At 38.5% G+C, this 18,976-nt stretch overlaps 1 protein-coding gene and 1 pseudogene across 1 annotated transcript; both read left to right on the top strand.

The window, feature by feature from the left end:
- The first annotated feature begins 516 nt into the window (after positions 1-516).
- Positions 517-2,677, top strand: LOC103929498 (F-box/LRR-repeat protein At3g59200-like). Its single transcript, XM_048567933.1, has 3 exons — positions 517-2,012; positions 2,148-2,327; positions 2,429-2,677. The coding sequence occupies exons 1-3, from the start codon at positions 1,035-1,037 to the stop codon at positions 2,675-2,677; spliced, it is 1,407 nt and encodes a 468-aa protein (XP_048423890.1). The 5' UTR covers positions 517-1,034.
- An 8,433-nt stretch (positions 2,678-11,110) lies between these two features.
- On the top strand, positions 11,111-13,927 carry LOC125469878 (annotated as a pseudogene).
- Positions 13,928-18,976: the final 5,049 nt, after the last annotated feature.

Here is an 18,976-nt window from a genome sequence, read left to right as displayed (position 1 = left end):
TAATCAAACATATATATATATAACTGAAAAATAAAAATAAAAATAAAAATATTTTGAATAAACGATATTATCCATATTAGGAGTGAGAGAGTGAGTTAAGTCTCACAATAAGCTAGTTAAATGTGATTCAAAATTATCTTTAACGATAATCGAACCTAAAACTCTCACTTACAAATGAATGGGAGTACACTAAACCGTAGTACTAAGTGGCAATAAAAATAAATATAATCTTAAATTGAATCAGATTATGCCAGATCCAGATTTGTTCCGTTAACGGGTTAATGGTTTTGGAACTTTAATCGGATTATCGGATTGTATCCGTAGACCCATCTCCAATAAATTGTACCTGATAGGATCCGGAGCTCCATCGACACGCCTACTTGTAGGTTGCATACAGGGTAGACTCGTTTGGTTCAACCCATATGGGTTTTGCTTGTCCTTTGTACGTATAAACCCTTTGTGACGGTTTCTAGTCAGTCATTTCAGGCGCCAATTAAGGCCAACCGCGAGAGCATAACCGATCGCTTCTGACTTGGTGACTTTGTAGGCAAACATGATTGAAGACGACATGGCGAGCTGAGTAAGGGAGAGGAAATTGGGGTTTTGCTGTTCTTGAGAGAGGCTTTCGTGGTTCTCGTTTGCTGGATTGGAGTCCAAATTCTAATAGTGATTGGATCGGGCTGCGGTCGAGTTTCAAAATTTTTCCAGAAGGGTTTTGTCTTTGTGTGCCCTTCAGGTTGAAGAATGATCGAAGGGCTGCGGCTGAGAAAATTAGGGTTTGCTACAGACCAGTGAAAAAAAGTACAAAACTAGGGTTTGCTGCACTCTTCTTCGAATTCATCAAATTCCAGAATCTGTAGGCCCAAGGAAGTTGGAGGCGCATTCACGCATATGAGCTCGCACATGTTCAAACTGGCTTTATGCGATTAGGTACTTCGAAACAGCTTATTAATTTCAGAATCTTCGTTTTGGTTAATTGATGTTTCAGTGTTCAATTGAATAACATATTGGCTACTGCAAGTCGTAGTGAGAGTATGACTATGGTAGATAGATTCAGTGATCTCCCGATTGGAGTTACTCATCACATCCTTTCCTTCCTTAATATAAGGGACCTCACTTGTTTCAGCATTGCGTCCAAAAGATGTAGAGAACTTTATCTGTCAACTCTGTCATTGGATTTCGGTGATTTATTACCGAAGAGAACACCCAAGGGTTCCAGCCACGTTACATGTGAGTTTAGGTTGAAGTTGTTGAGTTCATTGGATAGGTTCTTGCTTAAACGTGGGGATAATAAGATAAAGTACTTTCGTCTGTTTTGGACCGGTCACTTAATCAAAACCAGAGATCGAACACCATGCTTCTGTGTTCATGAGAATTTTCGAATAGTCAATTTAATTCACAATGCAGTGAGGTGTAATGTTGAAGTCCTTGATATTTTTTTGGAGGAAAAGTTAGCATTTCCCTTTAGTGTCTTCCTTTGTGAAACTTTGAAGTCTCTGGTGATTAATATGCCTTCCGTTGTTAAAACACCTCCGGTTGCTTTTTCCTCCAACCTTGAATACTTGGAGTTGATGAATGTAGAAATAAAAGATGAGGGGTTTTTCAAGTGGATCTCATGTTCCTGCAAATCCATCAAGGAATTAATTCTTTGCGGTCTTGGTCGCATAAAAAATATCACCATTGAAAGCTCGTCCTTGGAAAAATTTGAACTATATGACGGCTTTTGTACCCCAATCCATCTTAATATCTCAGGTGAGAAACTTGAAACCATACGCGTTTCCTGGAGATTCCGTTCGTCTAAAGGCAAATCGTTAAATATTTTTGCTCCAAAACTTAGATATTTGTTTTGGAGGGGGAATGTGATGAAGAAAGCAAACCTGGGAAAATTAGAATGTGTAGAAGAAGCATCTATGTTTCTGGAGCCTAAAGCAGATGACTTTGACAACCTGTTAAAGGTTTTTTGCAGTATGCACAGGGTTGAATATCTTGTTATAAATGAAGCAACCATTAAGGTACTGAGAACGACAATCCTTCATTCTGAATATTACTTTTCCGACCTATATATTTTAACCTGACTAATCTTTTATTTCTCACTTGCTACTTGCTAGAATAAAATGATATACGTTTCCCATTTTATGTCATTGCAGGCTTTGTTCAGGGAAGGAGGATCCACACAAGCTCGATTCAATAACCTTTCGTATTTGGAAATGGATATTCGGAGCTTTTCTGATGAGCTAGTTCCTGCATTGGTCTCTCTTTTAAGAGGAATGCCCAATTTGTGTACTTTATACATAGGTTATCACTCAAGTCGTGACACCAAATCTGATGTAGGGGTTTAGTCTACGTTTTTCATTCTAAAGAATTTGTATGGTTTCTTTTCGTTTGGAATATTTCAATTGGGTTGCATGTTGACATTTTGCTTTTCCAGGCATCTAGGTTTGATGTGGAACACTGGAAGCTCCAACATCTGGAATTTATTCATCAAACTGAGGAGGTTACCATAGCGCTTTCCAGTGGGTCGAATGGGATTGAGTTTGCAAGGTACATACTCGAGAATGCCGAGAAGCTGGAGCAAATGACAATAATTCATTTACCCGAGCAATCTGATGCTATACAGAAGCTAAATGATAGTAAGATGATGTCCAAGGCCACAGTGATATTCAAGGAAGACAGCTAGATAACCAAGTTGTTTTGATGTTTTTCATAACTTTGTTTCATTTTATAATGTTGAAACCGTAAATTTAAATGGAAAGTAATACTCCAAAAATCTCATTATACACTCCTTACAAATATATTTTCTTTCTAATTATTGAAAGTTTGGAGTGTAAAATGAGATTTGGAGTGCCAATAATATTTCTCATTTAAATTACCTATAAAAATTAGGCGAAAAGACAATTTTGTCTTCTTTCACTAAATAAAATTATAGGCGGTAATTTAGTTTTGCACAGACCAAATTTTATTTTTCTTCAAACATCACTCACATGTCATCATAGCATCTCTCATTAAAATACAAAAAAAAGAAACTCACATTTTCTCTATTTCTTTTACATTTCTCTTTCATATATCTTGTATAAATTAAATTTAGAGTTTGCAAAGCAAAAGGGCATAAAAGGCTGGCATGAGAAGAATATATGTTTTGATGTCAAATTTAAAACATGAAAATGAAATTTGATGGCCTATGTGGTAGTTTGACGTTTTGTATAATTTTTTGCTCCACTCGATATGTTAAATAATAATGTCATTTTATAATATATATTTTTTTAATCTCTTTGTGGGTTCCAATTATTGAGATAACCAACCAAATTCTTGGAATACAAATAACATTTATTATATATTGCTTCACAATTATTAAAAAATTATAATATAAATTTGATACCTGCTGTCAAATTTGACAGCAGAAAATCTTGCCTACAAATGACTCAACGTCACGTAGGAAACTGAAAGCTCGGTTGGAAAGAGTTTGCTGCCATTTTTTACTATTGTATATCTGTTGACCCTAAAAACTACCACGCCTACATGGCGCGCAGGCCAAGTAATTATTAAGTTAACTACGTCATTCGGTTATCTGCGGGGCGTGCCAACTCGTTGGCCGAGCTCAATCGGGAGTAAAATATGTTGATGTTGCGTTGAGCGTGCTGCTGACTTCTTGATCTCGCGACTGCGGCCGAGGAAGGAACACGTCTCGGCCTTCGGATTCTAGAGCCTGAAGACAAGGCTATTAGTTTTGTGAAGTTCAATATCAAATTTGGCTTTCAATGTGCCGAATGTAGTAACTTGGTAGCACCTCACTTCGCCGAGAAGGCTGATGAGATGACCTCTACCAACAAGGGCTCGAAAATCCTTGTCGACGGAGACTTGGATAGGTAATCAGTCGGCCGAAGCAGTGCTGTTTATCCAAACTAAAGGTGCTTCTTGATCAACTGATTCTACAGCTCCAGTGCTGTTTATCCAAACTGAAGATGTCGCCGGTTGCCTTCACAGTGCTGTTTATCCAAACTGAAGATGTGTCGGCGGGAAAAAGAAAATAAAAATCTCAAGGTTATTGAGAGGTTTCGCGTAGAGCGAGAGTTTGCGCAAGGCAGTTTGTGTGTTGAATTGGCAGGGCTTCCAAAATGTTGCACGGTGGCTTGTATTTATTGCAACGAGCATGCTCTTGGCCGAACTAGAGATGTACTTGGACTAGGACTCCTCAATCCGATCCAATTAGGCTTCGGCCAATCCTAGTTCCAACAGGACTTTGAACCAAGCTCTATAATGAACCAGATTCATTTCCTAATTCTCAGCGCCTTCAGCTTCGAGACCCGTCATTGTACCAGGATTAGATCGCTTTTCCTTTATTCGAATCAATTATTCTCACAATAGGACTCAGTCAACCTAATTGGGCGGCCTATGGCGGCTGGATGGCCCACAATACTTTTGGAAGAGTACTGAGCCGAGAACAAACCTAGGCTCAACCCAATAATATTATTTTGGGCTCAAACATTGCCCCCTCGCGTCTCAGGTCTTCGGCCTGCAAATCTTGGTCGAACTCTAACCTTGAACAAGCGAAATCGCCTCCTTAGCATATTACTAAAGGACATCGAGAAACCTCGAATTTCACGACCACTGAGATGCATTTATGGAGCACGATTATGCGATTTCAACCATGTCAGACCTTTTTGCCACGTGGCATCTTTCCGACATGTCTGCCCCTAATAATGACACTTGAGGAATGCGGTTTACGGAAACGTCGTTTCACCATAAACTCACCGCCAAATACAATCGTGTAACCTTGATTCGCGAATTTTTTGGCATCCTCAAGTTCGTGCGAGCACCGAAACATCCTTTCATCATAAAACTCACAGTCACACGCCATTATGCATCTTTAATCTGCAAGTTTTTCAGCTTCTTCGTTTAGATTCACTAAATATCCGTCATGATTACATAACATTACGGTTGAATCTACCCTTAGCTCTTCAAAATAAAACTATTGATCTTCTTCCTCAAAGCCTATAAATACCCAACTTTCTTCATTCAGACTTTTACGCTCTCAAGACTCTTAAATTTCTTTACCATTTGTTCTCAAACTCAGAAAACCAACCTTACTTTGAAACCCAGAAAACCTTCATCCTCTTCAATGGCTACCAACACTTTCATCACCAAGTTGTCGAGGAATGCAATAAATGTTAAAGCATCACTGATCGAAACACTATCAAAACCATAAATTTGAGGATGAGCCAAACACTTCTCACCAAACCCTCAGCCCTCTTTTCAAGGATAATGTTCTAGAAATGATTACCCAGATGCTCAAAGACCACTGCCTAAAACCCTTATTCTAAGGGTATGATTGGTCAAAATGGGATTTGGCCAAACCCCAAGGTGTCTGGCCCTCGATTACTGCATCCTGGGCTGCTTGGGTCACTCAGATAAAGCCATACTTTGACAACGAGTGGAAATCTCTTGGCATTTTTTATGCCATCAAACTCTCGACCATCGAGATAAACTTGGATAGAGAACTCATGATAGCTGTCTTAAGCTTCTGTTGCTCTGCCACCAACACAATGGTTTTCCCTCTTGGCCACCTTGGCCCAACGATTCTAGACATCTCGGCTATACTTGGCACATCTCCCACCAGCTTCCCGGTCGATATTTCTCTTACCGAGTATAAGTTCGACCTAGACCTGAAGATGGTCTTCAAAGAACGTGTCGTTGAAGCCCTAATGAAGGGTGACCAAAAGCCATCGAAAGAGGATGTGCAGAAACTATACAAGAACTTTTTCAACAACAAGACTCTGATCACCCACCTGAAGATGGTCTTCAAACAACGTGTCGTTGCCAACGTTCACGTCTTGACTCTCAGTCCAGCTGTCCTTGCCAACCTTACCAGGTGTTTGGCCGAAGAAACCTTGGGGAGAATCAACCCCCACCAAAACGACCCATTCTGGGTCTTCCAGCTCTGGCTGCAGGTTTACTTCTCGACACTGTGGCCAAAAATCCCAAGCTTCAGTTCCTCTAAAGCGATGGGTCTGGAGCTGGCTTCACGCCCCATCCCTACTCACTCTGCCGAACAAATTTTCAGATATTTCTTCAACCTAGAAGATTTGTCCGACAACGAATTCCAAATCTGTTATCACTGGACATACCCATCCTCCCTCATTCTTCCACAATCAGCATGGGAAGCGGCCAAGGATGCCGATCATCGAAAGTCCTAGGGATCATTCATCATGACTCGTGACTTGCCATATGGTTGCAAAGCTCGGGCGAGGTAGTTGCGAGGTCTACCATCCTAATTTCCTAGCTCGCCAACTAGGCTATCTCCAAGGGTGCCCTTTGCCGTTCCTTTCTTCTCCCTCCCTTTTGAGTGGAAAGCGCATCTCCAGCTCTTCGGAAAGAGAATGCAAGATAGCCGAGAAGGAGTTCATCGAGCAGTGCACCAAATTCTGCCTTCGACCGAAAACCCTAGAGTCCCGATGTGCCAGCACCTTTGCCGACTGGTGGGATGCTTACACTAAGGATTTCTTCTATACACCGGTCGAAGAAACTCTTTGACAGCCATCCAAAGAAAATTCTTACACCGAAGTCCAAAGAAACGGCCTAAGGTATACAATTTTCCTTTTTACTTTTCTTGCTTGTTTATTTCGAATTTCTTTTTTATTCAAGTTCAGTGTTTTTAGGTGGCTGAACCATGAAAATGGCCGAGGTGGTTGCGATGGCCGTGGCTAAGAAAAAACTTGCCCCTCCTGTGAAAAAGACAGCAACTAATGTGACAACTCCGTCGAGCAAAAAGACCCCGCCAAGACGGCAGGAGACATTCCAGCCTAAAAAATGTGTCAAGCAATTGGCAAAGAAGGGGGAGCAGGAGATTCACGTTATCTCTAGCCACATTATGGGATCATCTGCTCCTAGCGTTTCTCTCCCTCCTCCCTGTCATGGAGGCCTAGACGAGAGGATTGCAAAATCCTCCAATGGATCAGGCAACTAAAATTCGCCCCACTATTCCGGCCATGGTCGAACCAACCGTCGCTCCATTGGTCGAGGGTCCTGCAACTCTGGGGCCGGTTGCTACTCTTTGGGTCGGCCCAGTAGCTACTGCTGTGGGGAAGGTAGCCACTCTGGCCAAGAAATGCCCTCCCCTAAAAAAGAAATCAATAATCGTCGTAGAAAAAGAGGTACGACCATTTTTGTCAACAATATCTTTTTTAGGAGACCCTTTTTCTGTCTAGGAGGATCAGAGTAAAGAACCTTTGTCGGTGAAGTGCCCCCGACCGGCCGAACTACCACCCACCAATCCTCAACCAGTGGTCAAAGCGGTTGGCCAAGTCAACCCTCCTGCTACCGAAGCGAATGCGGGGCATGAAGCGGTACCTCCTGTCAAAACAAAAGCGACGGCAGAAACGCCGATTCATCTCCAAGATTAGAATCTCGGCATTCCTCCACAGGAGGTTACTTCAGCTTTTGTAAGAACCTTCATTATATTTTTATTAACTTAATGCTTTAGAATTCTAAACCGAGAAAATATTAAATGTCAGGTGCCCAATTACTCGTTTCACCGAAAATTCTATGCGCCGAATGGTGTTATCTATATTTCATGGCCACCTCAGTGGCCGTCAAACATAGATAACCTTCATCGGCCGTGTGAATTAAAAAGCAGTCTTAAACACTAGGTTCGGCCATTAAGCTCTCTAGGTTGAGTAACGAACCAGGGGACATGCCCGAAGTCTCTTCTCGGCAAGTCTAACACAAATTTCTTCTCTTCTATATTCTTTAAGATTTTCCTTTTTCTAAAATCTTTTTATGTGAAGCCTTCATGGGAAGTTGAGCTCGACTCCCTTTTTTCCAATTTCTTCGGGGACGACCGATCCTTCTGCCACTACAGCCAAACCTCTGCATCAACGACCAAGTCAAATGCCCTTATCAAGCTACATGAGCTCTTGTCTCTCTCGGCTTCTCAAATCCTTGAACTCAAAGTTCTCGACTCTGTAGGAGAATGTTTAAACGACCTTGCAGTCAACGACCTACTAAACAATGAAACTGTCACTCACATGTCTTCTATCCTCGAACGAACCCGAGAATATTTTGATTTCTTCGAGAAAGCTCTTCGGGCAAAAGATGACTTTAAGGTTGCAAGGGTCGCTGAAAAAGCTTTTCATCCAAAGGTCAAGGCGATAAAGGTGAAGAAAGAACAATTAGCCAACATTCACTGTTAAATTGCCGAACTCTAATATCAGAGGTTGGCCATTACTTCTGAGCTTGCGAAGGATTTCGACTTGATTAAACCTCGTTTGACCGAATACACGGCTGGCGCGAAATGGATCGAGCAGCTGAATATGGGTAAGAGAACTCGGCAAGCTGCGATTACAATAAGCGAAGTAAGGTGGTTAGAATTGAAAGCCGCCTATGAAGCTTTCCTTCCTTCATCACCTTAGAACTGTTTAATTGTAAGCTGGTCGACCAGCTCTGTTTGTAAATTTTTTTTTTTTTGTGAAATTAATGAAATGAACTTTTATTCTCGCATCTCCCAAGTGACTGGATAGTATTTTTTTTTTAACTTCCCGTTGATCAAAAGTTTAGGAACTAAAGCGGTTCAAACCTTGAGGTGGTATGACCCCTTGCCAAAAACTCTGTGGACGATGAATGGTTCTTCTTAATTCGACGACCATTTCCCAAATCTAGGATCTTTAGTTCTTATCGGCAACACAGTTTACCAAACTAGATCTTGCTGAACGTCTTTTGTCTAACCCATTGATTATAAGCTCGCTTGGCGATCTTTTTCTGTTACACCAACAAATTATAGCCATCAAGCCAAACTTGCTCAAGTCCTCTAACTCTTACCTCATGGCCTGATTATACTCGGCACTCAACAAACTGCTTTGTTCAATTACTCGTAACGAGTTTATACTTAGCTTGACTGGTAGCATCGTGTCGTGCCCGTAAGTCAACGGATATAGAGACGTCCCTATTGCTGATCAGAGTGAAGTTCGATACGCCCATAATGCCTCATTTAACTTCAAATGCCACATCACAGGCTTCTCTTGAATCATTTTTTTTAGGATACCAATTAAGACTTTATTACTTACTTCGGCCTGTCCGTTTGCCTATGGGTAATAAGGCGTGGACTGTTCTAGCCGAATTTTTAAACTTGTCGTGTATTCTTTAAACCGAACTGTTGTGAAAATCGTGTCATTGTCTATTATAATCGTTTCTGGTACACCAAATCTTGTCACAATATTTTCCTCCACGAATCTACAAACCTCTTTTGAGGTTAACTCGGCGTATGACTTTGCCTCATCCCATTTAGTGAAATAATCGGTTGCTACGAATATCCATGCATGCTTTGCTGATCCGGAAAATGGTGTGATCTTGCCGATTACATCCAAGGCCCATCTTCTGAACAGCCCTGGTTTAGTGATCGAGTGAAGCAATTCGGCCGAGATTCTCTACACAGGTCCATGGATCTGACATTGTACACACCCTGGCACATATTCAACGGAATCTTTCAACATACTCGGCCAAAAATAACTGTGTAGACGAAGTAACCAATGCGTTTTTCGTCCGGATTGATGCGTTCTGCATATTCCTTCGTGTACTTCCGCAATAGCTTGGGTTGCTTATTCTGGGCCGAGGCATAATAATAATAGGCCGTCTTCACCTTTGAGTACAACTCATTTTGATATACTACATAATTTGTGGCATGTACCCTTATCTTGCGGTCGTCTTTGCCCATGGGATTATCAAGGTATTGCATAATTGACCTTCTCCAATCGTCTGGTAATGTCTTAACAGCGCAAACATCTACAGGACCCTCTCGTTCCAACAATGAAAGTAGGGACATGACTCATGTACAGATCACGGGATCGTGTTCAAGAACTTGATGATTAACCATAGCCGGGTGTGGTCGCGGCACTACTGGTATTACCCGGCCTAGTTTGCCCTCCAAGAGTTGTGCTCCAGAAGCTAGTTGTGCTAGTTCGTCTGCGTCAGTGTTTCGAAAGCAAGAGATGTGCTCGAATGTGATTCCTTCAAACAACTCGGCCAAATAGTTGGCAATCATGTGATAGGGCATCAAAGTACAACTCATGCACCGAAAAGTCCCATTGAGTTGGTTAATTACAAGTTCTGAATCACCAAGGACGATGACGTAGGCTGCTCTTAAGTCATGAAGGACAGTAAGGCCGATGATGAGGCCTTCATATTCGACCTGATTATTCGTACAATCGAAATCTAGCTTGAGTGAAAAATACCAGCGGTAGTGATCTAAGGATTGAATGATGATACCAACACCAGCCGAGGCCGACGTACTAGAGCCATCAAAGTACATTGTCCAATAATTGTCACGTGTTTCCACCATGCCAATTTCGACATCATTGCCCCCGAAATCATATAGAGAGGGATGATGGGCCAAAAAATCAGCTAATGCTTGTCCTTTGATGGCTTTTTGGGGCACATATTGCAAACTAAACTCGAACAGGGCCATTGTCCACTTCCCAATTCGGCCTTTTATTATAGGCTGCATGAGCATGTAATGAATAACATATGTATGGACGATGACTTGAGTAACCGATGGGAGCATGTAATGCCAGAGTTTTAATACGACGAAAAACTAAGCCAAGCAGAGCTTCTCGATAAGTGAATAATTAATCTCTAGTGAATTAAGATTTCGACTGAGATAGAAGATAGCTTACTCATGCCTGGCATTGTTGTCTTAAGTAAGAAGACAACCAATAGATTCCTTGGCTGCCGAAATATACAACTTGAGAGGCTTGCTACGCCGAGGAGTTGTAAGGGAAACCTTGATTTGTGTAAAAGCATCTTGGTACTCTTTGCGCCATTCGAATTTGTCAATATCCTTGAGTTTCAAAAGCATGGAGAAAGCCTTCATCTTTCCAGGCGAATTAACAATGAAGCAGTGGAGGAAATTAATCTTACCGAGTAGGGACAATAGTTGCTTCTTAGTCGTCGAAGGTGGAGCGCCAATGACTGCTCGTGCCTTGTTTTCGTCCACCTCGATGCCTCGATGATGCACGAGGAAACCTAAGAAATTGTCGGCTGATACGCCAAATGCACATTTAGATGGGTTCATTTTAAGGTTATGTTGGCGCATACGAAGGAAAGCTTGCCGAAGGTCATCTAAATGCGTGCGGCGGCGCTTCGAATTCATGAAGTTCCAGACTCTGTAGGACCAAGATTGAAGAGCATCCCCGCAATTGATCCCGCACATATTCCTAATGGCTTTGTACGACTAGGTACTTCGAAGCAGCTTATTAATTTCAGAATCTTCGTTTTGGTTAATTGATTCAGTGTTCAATTGAAAAACATATTTCGTGGAACGCAAACTGAAGGTATTGGCTACCCCAAGTCTTATTGGAGAGTATGACTATGGTAGATAGATTCAGTGATCTCCCGATGTACTTGCTTATCGTATCCTTTCCTTGCTTACTATAAGGGACCTCACTTGTTTTGGCATGGCGTCCAAAAGATGCAGAGAACTTTATCCGTCAACTCCTTCATTGGAGTTACGTGATTTCTTACCGAAGACAACTCCCATGGGCGAGTTTAGGTGGTTCAGCCACTTTGTTGAGTTCATTGGATAGGTTCTTGCTTCAGCGTGGTGATAATAGGATAAACTACTTCGGTATTTTTTGTAATGGTCACTATGACCAAGGCAGAAATAGAACACATGCTCGTGTGTTAATGTGCGTTCTCAACTAATCGATTGGATTCACAATGCAGTGGGGTGTAATGTTGAAGTTCTTCGTGTTTCGAGCAACTTAGACTATCTTGTGGAGGAACCATCAGCATTTCCTTGTGGTGTCTTTCTTTGTGCAATTCTTTGAGGTCTCTACATGTGAACATGGATGGTACAATTGTTAAAACACCTTCCGTTTCTTTTTCTTCTAATATTGAATACTTGGAGTTGATTAATGTTGATATTGAAGATGAAGGGTTTTTCAAGTGGATCTCATGTTCCTGCAAATTCATCAAGGAATTAATTATATCTCGTGTTTGTCGAATAGAAAATATCATCATTGAAAGCTCGTCTTTGGAAAAATTTCGAGTTTATGCTATTTGTACACTTGAGCATGTTAACATCTCAGGCAAGAAATTAGAAACCATAGCCATATCTATATGGTGCAGCTCTGATTCGCGTAGTGGCAAGTCCTTAAATATTTTTGCTCCAAAACTAAAATATTTAGAATGGAAAGGGCATCTGATGAATCAGGCAAACTTGGGACGGCTAGAATGTTTAGAAAAAGCTCTTATTTGGCTGAAGCCTAAGGCACAGATGACTGACAAACTGATTAAGCATTTTTACAGTTTACAGAGGGTTGAACATCTTGTTTTAAATGCAGCGACCGTTAAGGTAATGAGGACCATGACCCTTCATACTGAATAGTACTTTTCGGTGACAAACCAGATATTTTGTTATCCGAAATTTTTTTTTCTTTTTTCTCTCTTTACATTTCAGTTTAACCAGGATAATTAACAACGCTTTTACATTAATAATGGTCTCACTTACTATAACAAAATGAGAAACATGATATAGGTTTTTCCTTTATGACATTGCAGGCTTTGTTCAGGGAAGGATCCACGCATGCTCAATTTGATCATCTTTTATATTTGCGATTGGATCTAAGGAGCTTTTCTGATGCTATCATTCCTGCAGTGGTCTCACTATTGAGAGGATTGCATAAGTTGTGTACCTTATACATAATGTGTTGTGTTGTCCCAAGTTTTCTGGACCGTCCACCTGATGTAAGTTAAGTCTATGTTTTCCTTTCTTAATATCGTAAGACCTCTCCATCTACTCATGAAAAAATATTCGGTCTCAACTTGAGCAAGTTATAATTAGTATTAACCTCCACATTGTAATAAGTAAAAATCTCTTTACATGTGTTTTAAGAAACTTGTCTTCACATAGTAAAATGGATAATATTAGGGAGACCAAATTTTTAAACAAAATTTACAAATCAAATAATGTGTCACCAATTGAATATAAGCACGTTAATCAATACTTAAGTAATATCCAATTATCAACATCCACATCATTTATTTTACAAAATTTGATTTATAAATTTGGTCTCCCTAACATTATTCTTGTAAATTGTCAAAACAACCAAAATGAAGTGTCACCATTTAAGTTTTATGATGCAATCAAATAATTATAAAGTATGCATTGTCCCCAAGGTTTATTTAGGTCAAGTTTTAAGATAAACCTGTCTGCACATTGTAAATAATGTCGAGAATGATTCATTCTTTAGAGTTCCTGTCACGTCTTTGAGCTTGCGAATACGTACTAATTGGTCAACATGAACACCTTGTTGGTGAAGCTAAACTGTTGCTAGCTTCTCAAGTATGTTTACATCCTCTTGTGATGAAACTTCTGGCATTTCAGACTATCTATTGAAAATTGAAATGCTTCACTATTTATGCAGTACTTTGTATCAATACAACTTCCATTAAAGTTAACTAATTCAAAAAATATTTTTTTAACCACACCTCTATCAAGTAATAAGCTCCTTATATTAATTAATAAAATTGGGTTGGTCAAAATATCACTGTAGAGGTTTTAGGATATTTCGTTTGGGTTCTTATTTTGTGGAGAATTTCAAATTGGTTGCTTGTTGTCTTCTTTCTGTTCCAGGTGTCTGGGTTTGATAAGGAATACTGGAAGCTACAGAATCTGGATTTTGTTTATCAGATTCAGGAGGTTACCATAGTGCTGGATGGGTCAAATAATGGGATTGAGTTTGCACGGTTTATACTCGAGCATGCCAAGAACCTGGATTAAATGGACATACAATATTTATTGGATCAGTCTGACGATGCTATACAGAAGCTAAATGAAAGTAAGGAGATGTCCAAGGCCACGGTTTTCTTTGAGGAAGACTTCGAGGAAGACTCCAATGAAAACTTGGTAAACTTCGGAGAAGACTTCGAGGAAGACTAAACTAGATCAACAAAGAAAACAGTTTTGAAGTTTTTCAGAAGTTTGTTCATGCTATTATATTGAAGCCTTACGTTGATATGCGTTGTTAATTTTTATTGACTGATTAGAGTGGATTTCAACCATTTTGGATTGTCATAAATCTTTACTTTCGATTGTTCTTTTGCTCAATTCAAGCTCTTTGACTTTAAGTTCTTTTGACATTACGATCGCACTTGATTTATTGGAATGTGGAGTAGAGACCAGAAATCTCAAGTAAGAGACTTATCCTTGATGGAGTGGCCTATTCGGATGTTAAAAAGGATATCCAATTTTTTTCTAATTTGAAATTCTGCCAGTGCGCATAAAGGCAAAAAAGTTTGTCATGAGATCGTTGTTTCTGAAATGGTGGTGGCGGATGTGGCCTGGAAGGGGTTGGCAGATACGGTGGCAGGGATAGACGTTAAAATTTTGGGTAATACTAGAGAGATCAAATTTTAGACTAAATTTTGTAAATCATACGATGTAGTTGTTGATGATTAGCTTATTACTTAACCATTGATTAACGTGATTATTTCTTATGAATGACACATCATATAGTTTGCAAATTTGGTCTAAAAAAATTGGTTTACTTATCATTACTCTAAAATTGTAGAGAAACAACGCACTACTAATTAATCACACTAATGCCGTATTTAATTTGCATTTCCCATATGTATACTAGACACTAAGTGTGAGGTTCTATAACCAAAGATCAACAGTGTAACAATTAGTAGTAGAACCTGTCATTATATTGTTAAGTCATTGTCAAGTTTTCAATGTGAGACTTTCTACATTCGTCAAAAGGCCTTCTCACGCTTGCAACCTATTTATACATCAGCCATTGATCTTCTATTTTTTAAGGGTAGTAATATAATTCGGGCTTAGTCAATGTGCCCACTTTAATACCATATCAAACAATTGTTTTTGAGAATTTTTCTTGTACACTGAACCGAAACAGCCTATTCAATATACCTTTAAATTTGGCTCTCCATTCTAATGAAATCATGTGTACAAAACGAGCCATATGTTCTTATAGGCAGCCTTTTTTTTTAAATATATATTTACATACAGAAGTGTGTGCCTTTCATCTAATATGAATTAAATTAGAGTTCTGCAAAGCAAAAGAGCATAAGCGCACGAGAAGAATATAACATTCAAAACAGGATTCTTTTTTTCCCCTGATCCTTTCATATTCTTCCAGGGTTCCACCTCCCAAACTTTATTGCTCAGCGTACTTTTGCCAAAAGGAAAAAGAAAAATGATTTTTGCACACCAAAGGTTTTTCCTTGCACTTGTTTATTCTAAGTGATGACACCATAATACATGGTTTAAGAGCATTTGTAAATGCATAGGTAAATTTTTACTTTGATGGTATGTGCCACTTCACTTTCATCATTTGCCATGTCAAATATTTTTATTATATACTCACTTTACTTTCAATAGGCATGTTAAATTGCCAATAGACTTGTCAGTCAGTCATGCCTCGATTTGAATCAAGTATAATTAATAAGACATTGAAAATTAAGGGAAAAAAAATCAAAATATGGGGTTGAGTTGCTGATCCCAATTCTATATAATATAATTTGGCCAAATTTTTTCATGATTCCCGTGCTGACATAGCATTTTCAACGTAACTTTTATGGTGAAAAAGTTGTTAACTAAACCTTCCTTCTAAGTCATGTTAGCAATTTAAGTCCAAACCCAAACTTCCGTTAATTCTATTAAACAAACTCACGTGAGCTATCAATATCATGTGTAGGGGTCAAATTTGTCATTTCAATTCAAATTACATCTCATATTTAATGAGTGGTGATATTCCCACCCCGGTGTCTTATTTCCCCACCCACCATTTAATGAAAATGTTAATAACATATTTATCATTTTAAAAGAAGACTATTAAATCCCTATTTAATTCAGTACTAAAATTTTGAAAATAAAATAATAATTTAGAATAATAAATAAATAATGGTGGGTGGGTGGGGTGTGATATCTTTGGTGGAAAGAGGTTGGGAAAGATTTGGGTTAGAATCGACGGAAAGGTTGGAGGAAGGAATGGATGTGTGCTAGATGAAAGCGAGAAACTTCAATGGAGAAAAAAGAGAATTGGGTGTGAGATCTGCAGTTTTGACAAAAAAGGAGGAAGAAGAGTGGTTTGAGGATTCGAGGTCTGTGCAGAGCGGCGTTAGGTGTGAAGGAGATGATGAATGTCTAGGTCTTAGGTCTTGCATTTTCTTTCATTTTATTTTTATTTTTATTTCTTTATTTATAATATTATTTAAAGATATATTAGAGTTATTTAAAAAATATATATTATGATTATTTTGGGAATAATGGTGTGTGGGGAATTAATATTTTACTTTTTTAATTTTCTATGGTGGGTGGGATTATCATGTGGGTGAGAAAATAAGATACCGGGGTGGGTCTAGTAGCACTCTATTTAATTTGGTGATCAATCCCATGAAAATTTGGTGGACAACCACTTTTTTCTCCATCGCTAGCTCTTGAAATATTGAGCATTCAAATGGTGAATGTGTTTGATCCATCGCCAAGTGATGGAGGAGAAGAAATGGATCGTCCACCAAAGTTCTACGGGATTAATCACCAAACCAAACATAAGATGTAACTTGGATTGAAACAATGAATTTGACCCGTTCACGTGATAGTCAAGTGAGTTTGTTTAATAATATGTAGAGTGTAAATAAAACAACTTCCTTCCTCCACCCCCACAATTCTCAACACTCAACTTTGTCAGCTGCTGTAAACCTTTGGCCACAGAGGTTGGAAAGATATTATTCAAACTCTCACACGAATCGATCTCTACTAAATCTAGATTTGGACACTCAAAAGTTGTCAACTGAGTGGTAGATGTTTTCTCAAAAGATTTCAGTTGAACTACCAATTGTAGTGACTGGCAGTGCCATATCTACAAGGTGTCTGGATTATTCAATCTTCCCCTTATACTTGGTCGTGTCGTATTAATTGTCATCAACTGAGGTAAACCGTAGATGATCAGTCTCTCCAAGTTAGCAAATTCGACGACCTACACACACACACACAATAATCTATTTTAGTGCCGTAGATTAATCGGGAATAAATGCATAAAGAAGGAGAAATGCATGAATAATAATCCCCTTACATCGAAAAGAAAAAGGTAATGCTAGGTAGACTAAAATTGTAAACTAAATTATGTATCACTAATAAGAAATAAGTACATTAATCAACATTTAAGTAATAATTCGATCATCAACTTCCATGTCATTTAGTTTATAAAATTTAGCCTGAAAATTTAGGTTCCCTAGCATGCCCAAAATAAAAATATTGTAAAGCAATCTTAAGATTCTTCTTCCACCCCGTCTCTTCAGTTTCTTTGTATTTTGGAATATTTTCACTCTTTTCAAAATCTGACGCCAGGCGGGAATTGGTCAATTATAAAAGTTCACGAGATGATTATCTAAAATTAAAGTTTAAGGGAAAAATTAGCCAATTATAAAACTTTAGGGGGCAATTTGCTAAATTTAGGTGCAAGAGGGAAATTTTAGTACAACGATATATTTTACACTATGGGAGGGGGAGTTTGGAAGCCACACAATAGGCAACCTAATTTGGTATAGGTGCAAGAGGGAAATTGACCACTACAAGTTCGGAAGGATGATCGACAAATACCTCTTATCTCTACTAATTAATAAAACACTCATTGTCAACCAAAACCCTATGAAATTACTAATTTAACCCTTTAATTAAAACAGAACATGAATAAGAAATATGGAGCAGAAATGTAATTTCACACAACCAAATTTTGCTTTTTTTTTTTTCAAAGCCTCACCTACATGTAATCCTAACATATCTTTAATTAAAAAAAATTCAAAAAAAAATTAAAATTTCAAAAAAAAAAAGCAGCATTCCCACTCCCACATTCTCTATCACTCTCTTTCTCTCTCCTTCTATTTTAAAAACAAAAATAAAAAAAAATTCTCACATGCTAGGGTTAAAGGATAACTAGCTATAGATCCAATTTTGTGAGCCACTAGTAGAATTAGTCCACTTCGTTGAAATAGGTCCAATAATTAAGATTCCATGTATGCTTATTTGTGGTTTGTACCATATTTACCCATTAGGCTTATGAATTGTTATATATACACAAAATTTCTTAATTATGAGATTATTTGTTGTTTAACTAAGCCCTTAATTGTAGGATTAGTTATAGCCATATAATCACCTCAACCCCTAGTCCGTTTCATCCCACCTTTTTTCCTTCTTCCAAACAATTCCCTCTATCAATCCTCCTCTTTTTTGTCTCTTCCTTTCATGGGTGATATTTTTGTGTTCTTCCCTCCAAATTCATTCCTTTAATGGAGGTATATTATATCATATTTATATTTTTATGTTCCGCCATGTAGGTTCCTAGCATTTTTCTTCCAATACAATAGGTAGTTTATTTTTGTTTTGTAGGTAGATTATATTTGCTTTGTAGGTATAAAGCATTTTTCTTCCTATACAATAGGTAGGTAGTTACTAGATTATATTGGTTTTGTTTTCTTCATAAATAGCAGGTAGTTACTAGATAATATTTTAGTTTGAGTATTTAAATATTCAAAATTTAAAAACTGAATAAATGATAAAAAAAAATTAAAGAATTTAAATATTTTTATCTGAAGGGGCAAAATTGATATCAAAATATGTAATTGAATAACTGGACTCAGTCCCAAAAACTACCTACGTTTTTAGACCTAGATCTAAAAGCCCCTGGTTTTAATTAACGGAGTGGGAAGACGCTTCCTAATTTACGTTCCTATATTTAACAAAATTAGGGTTTTCTACGGACCAGAAAACAAAGGGAAAAAAAAAAAAGAAACAAACAAACAAACAAAATTAGAGCTTGGCTGCGTTCTTCTTCGAATTCATGAAGTTCCAGACTCTGTACGTAGGACCAATGAAGTTGGAACCACATCCGCGCATTTGAGCCCTCACATGTTCCTACTGGCTTGTGCGATTAGGTACTTCGAAACAGCTTATTAATTCCAGAATCTTCGT

This window comes from the organism of the source record quoted next, unplaced genomic scaffold (assembly GCF_019419815.1).
Source record: "Pyrus x bretschneideri cultivar Hongxiangsu unplaced genomic scaffold, Pyrus_bretschneideri_v1 Contig47, whole genome shotgun sequence".
In the NCBI taxonomy this organism is placed as follows: domain Eukaryota; kingdom Viridiplantae; phylum Streptophyta; class Magnoliopsida; order Rosales; family Rosaceae; genus Pyrus; species Pyrus x bretschneideri.
Note: the sequence above shows the minus strand (reverse complement) of the source record. Positions and strands in the feature narration are given on the sequence as shown.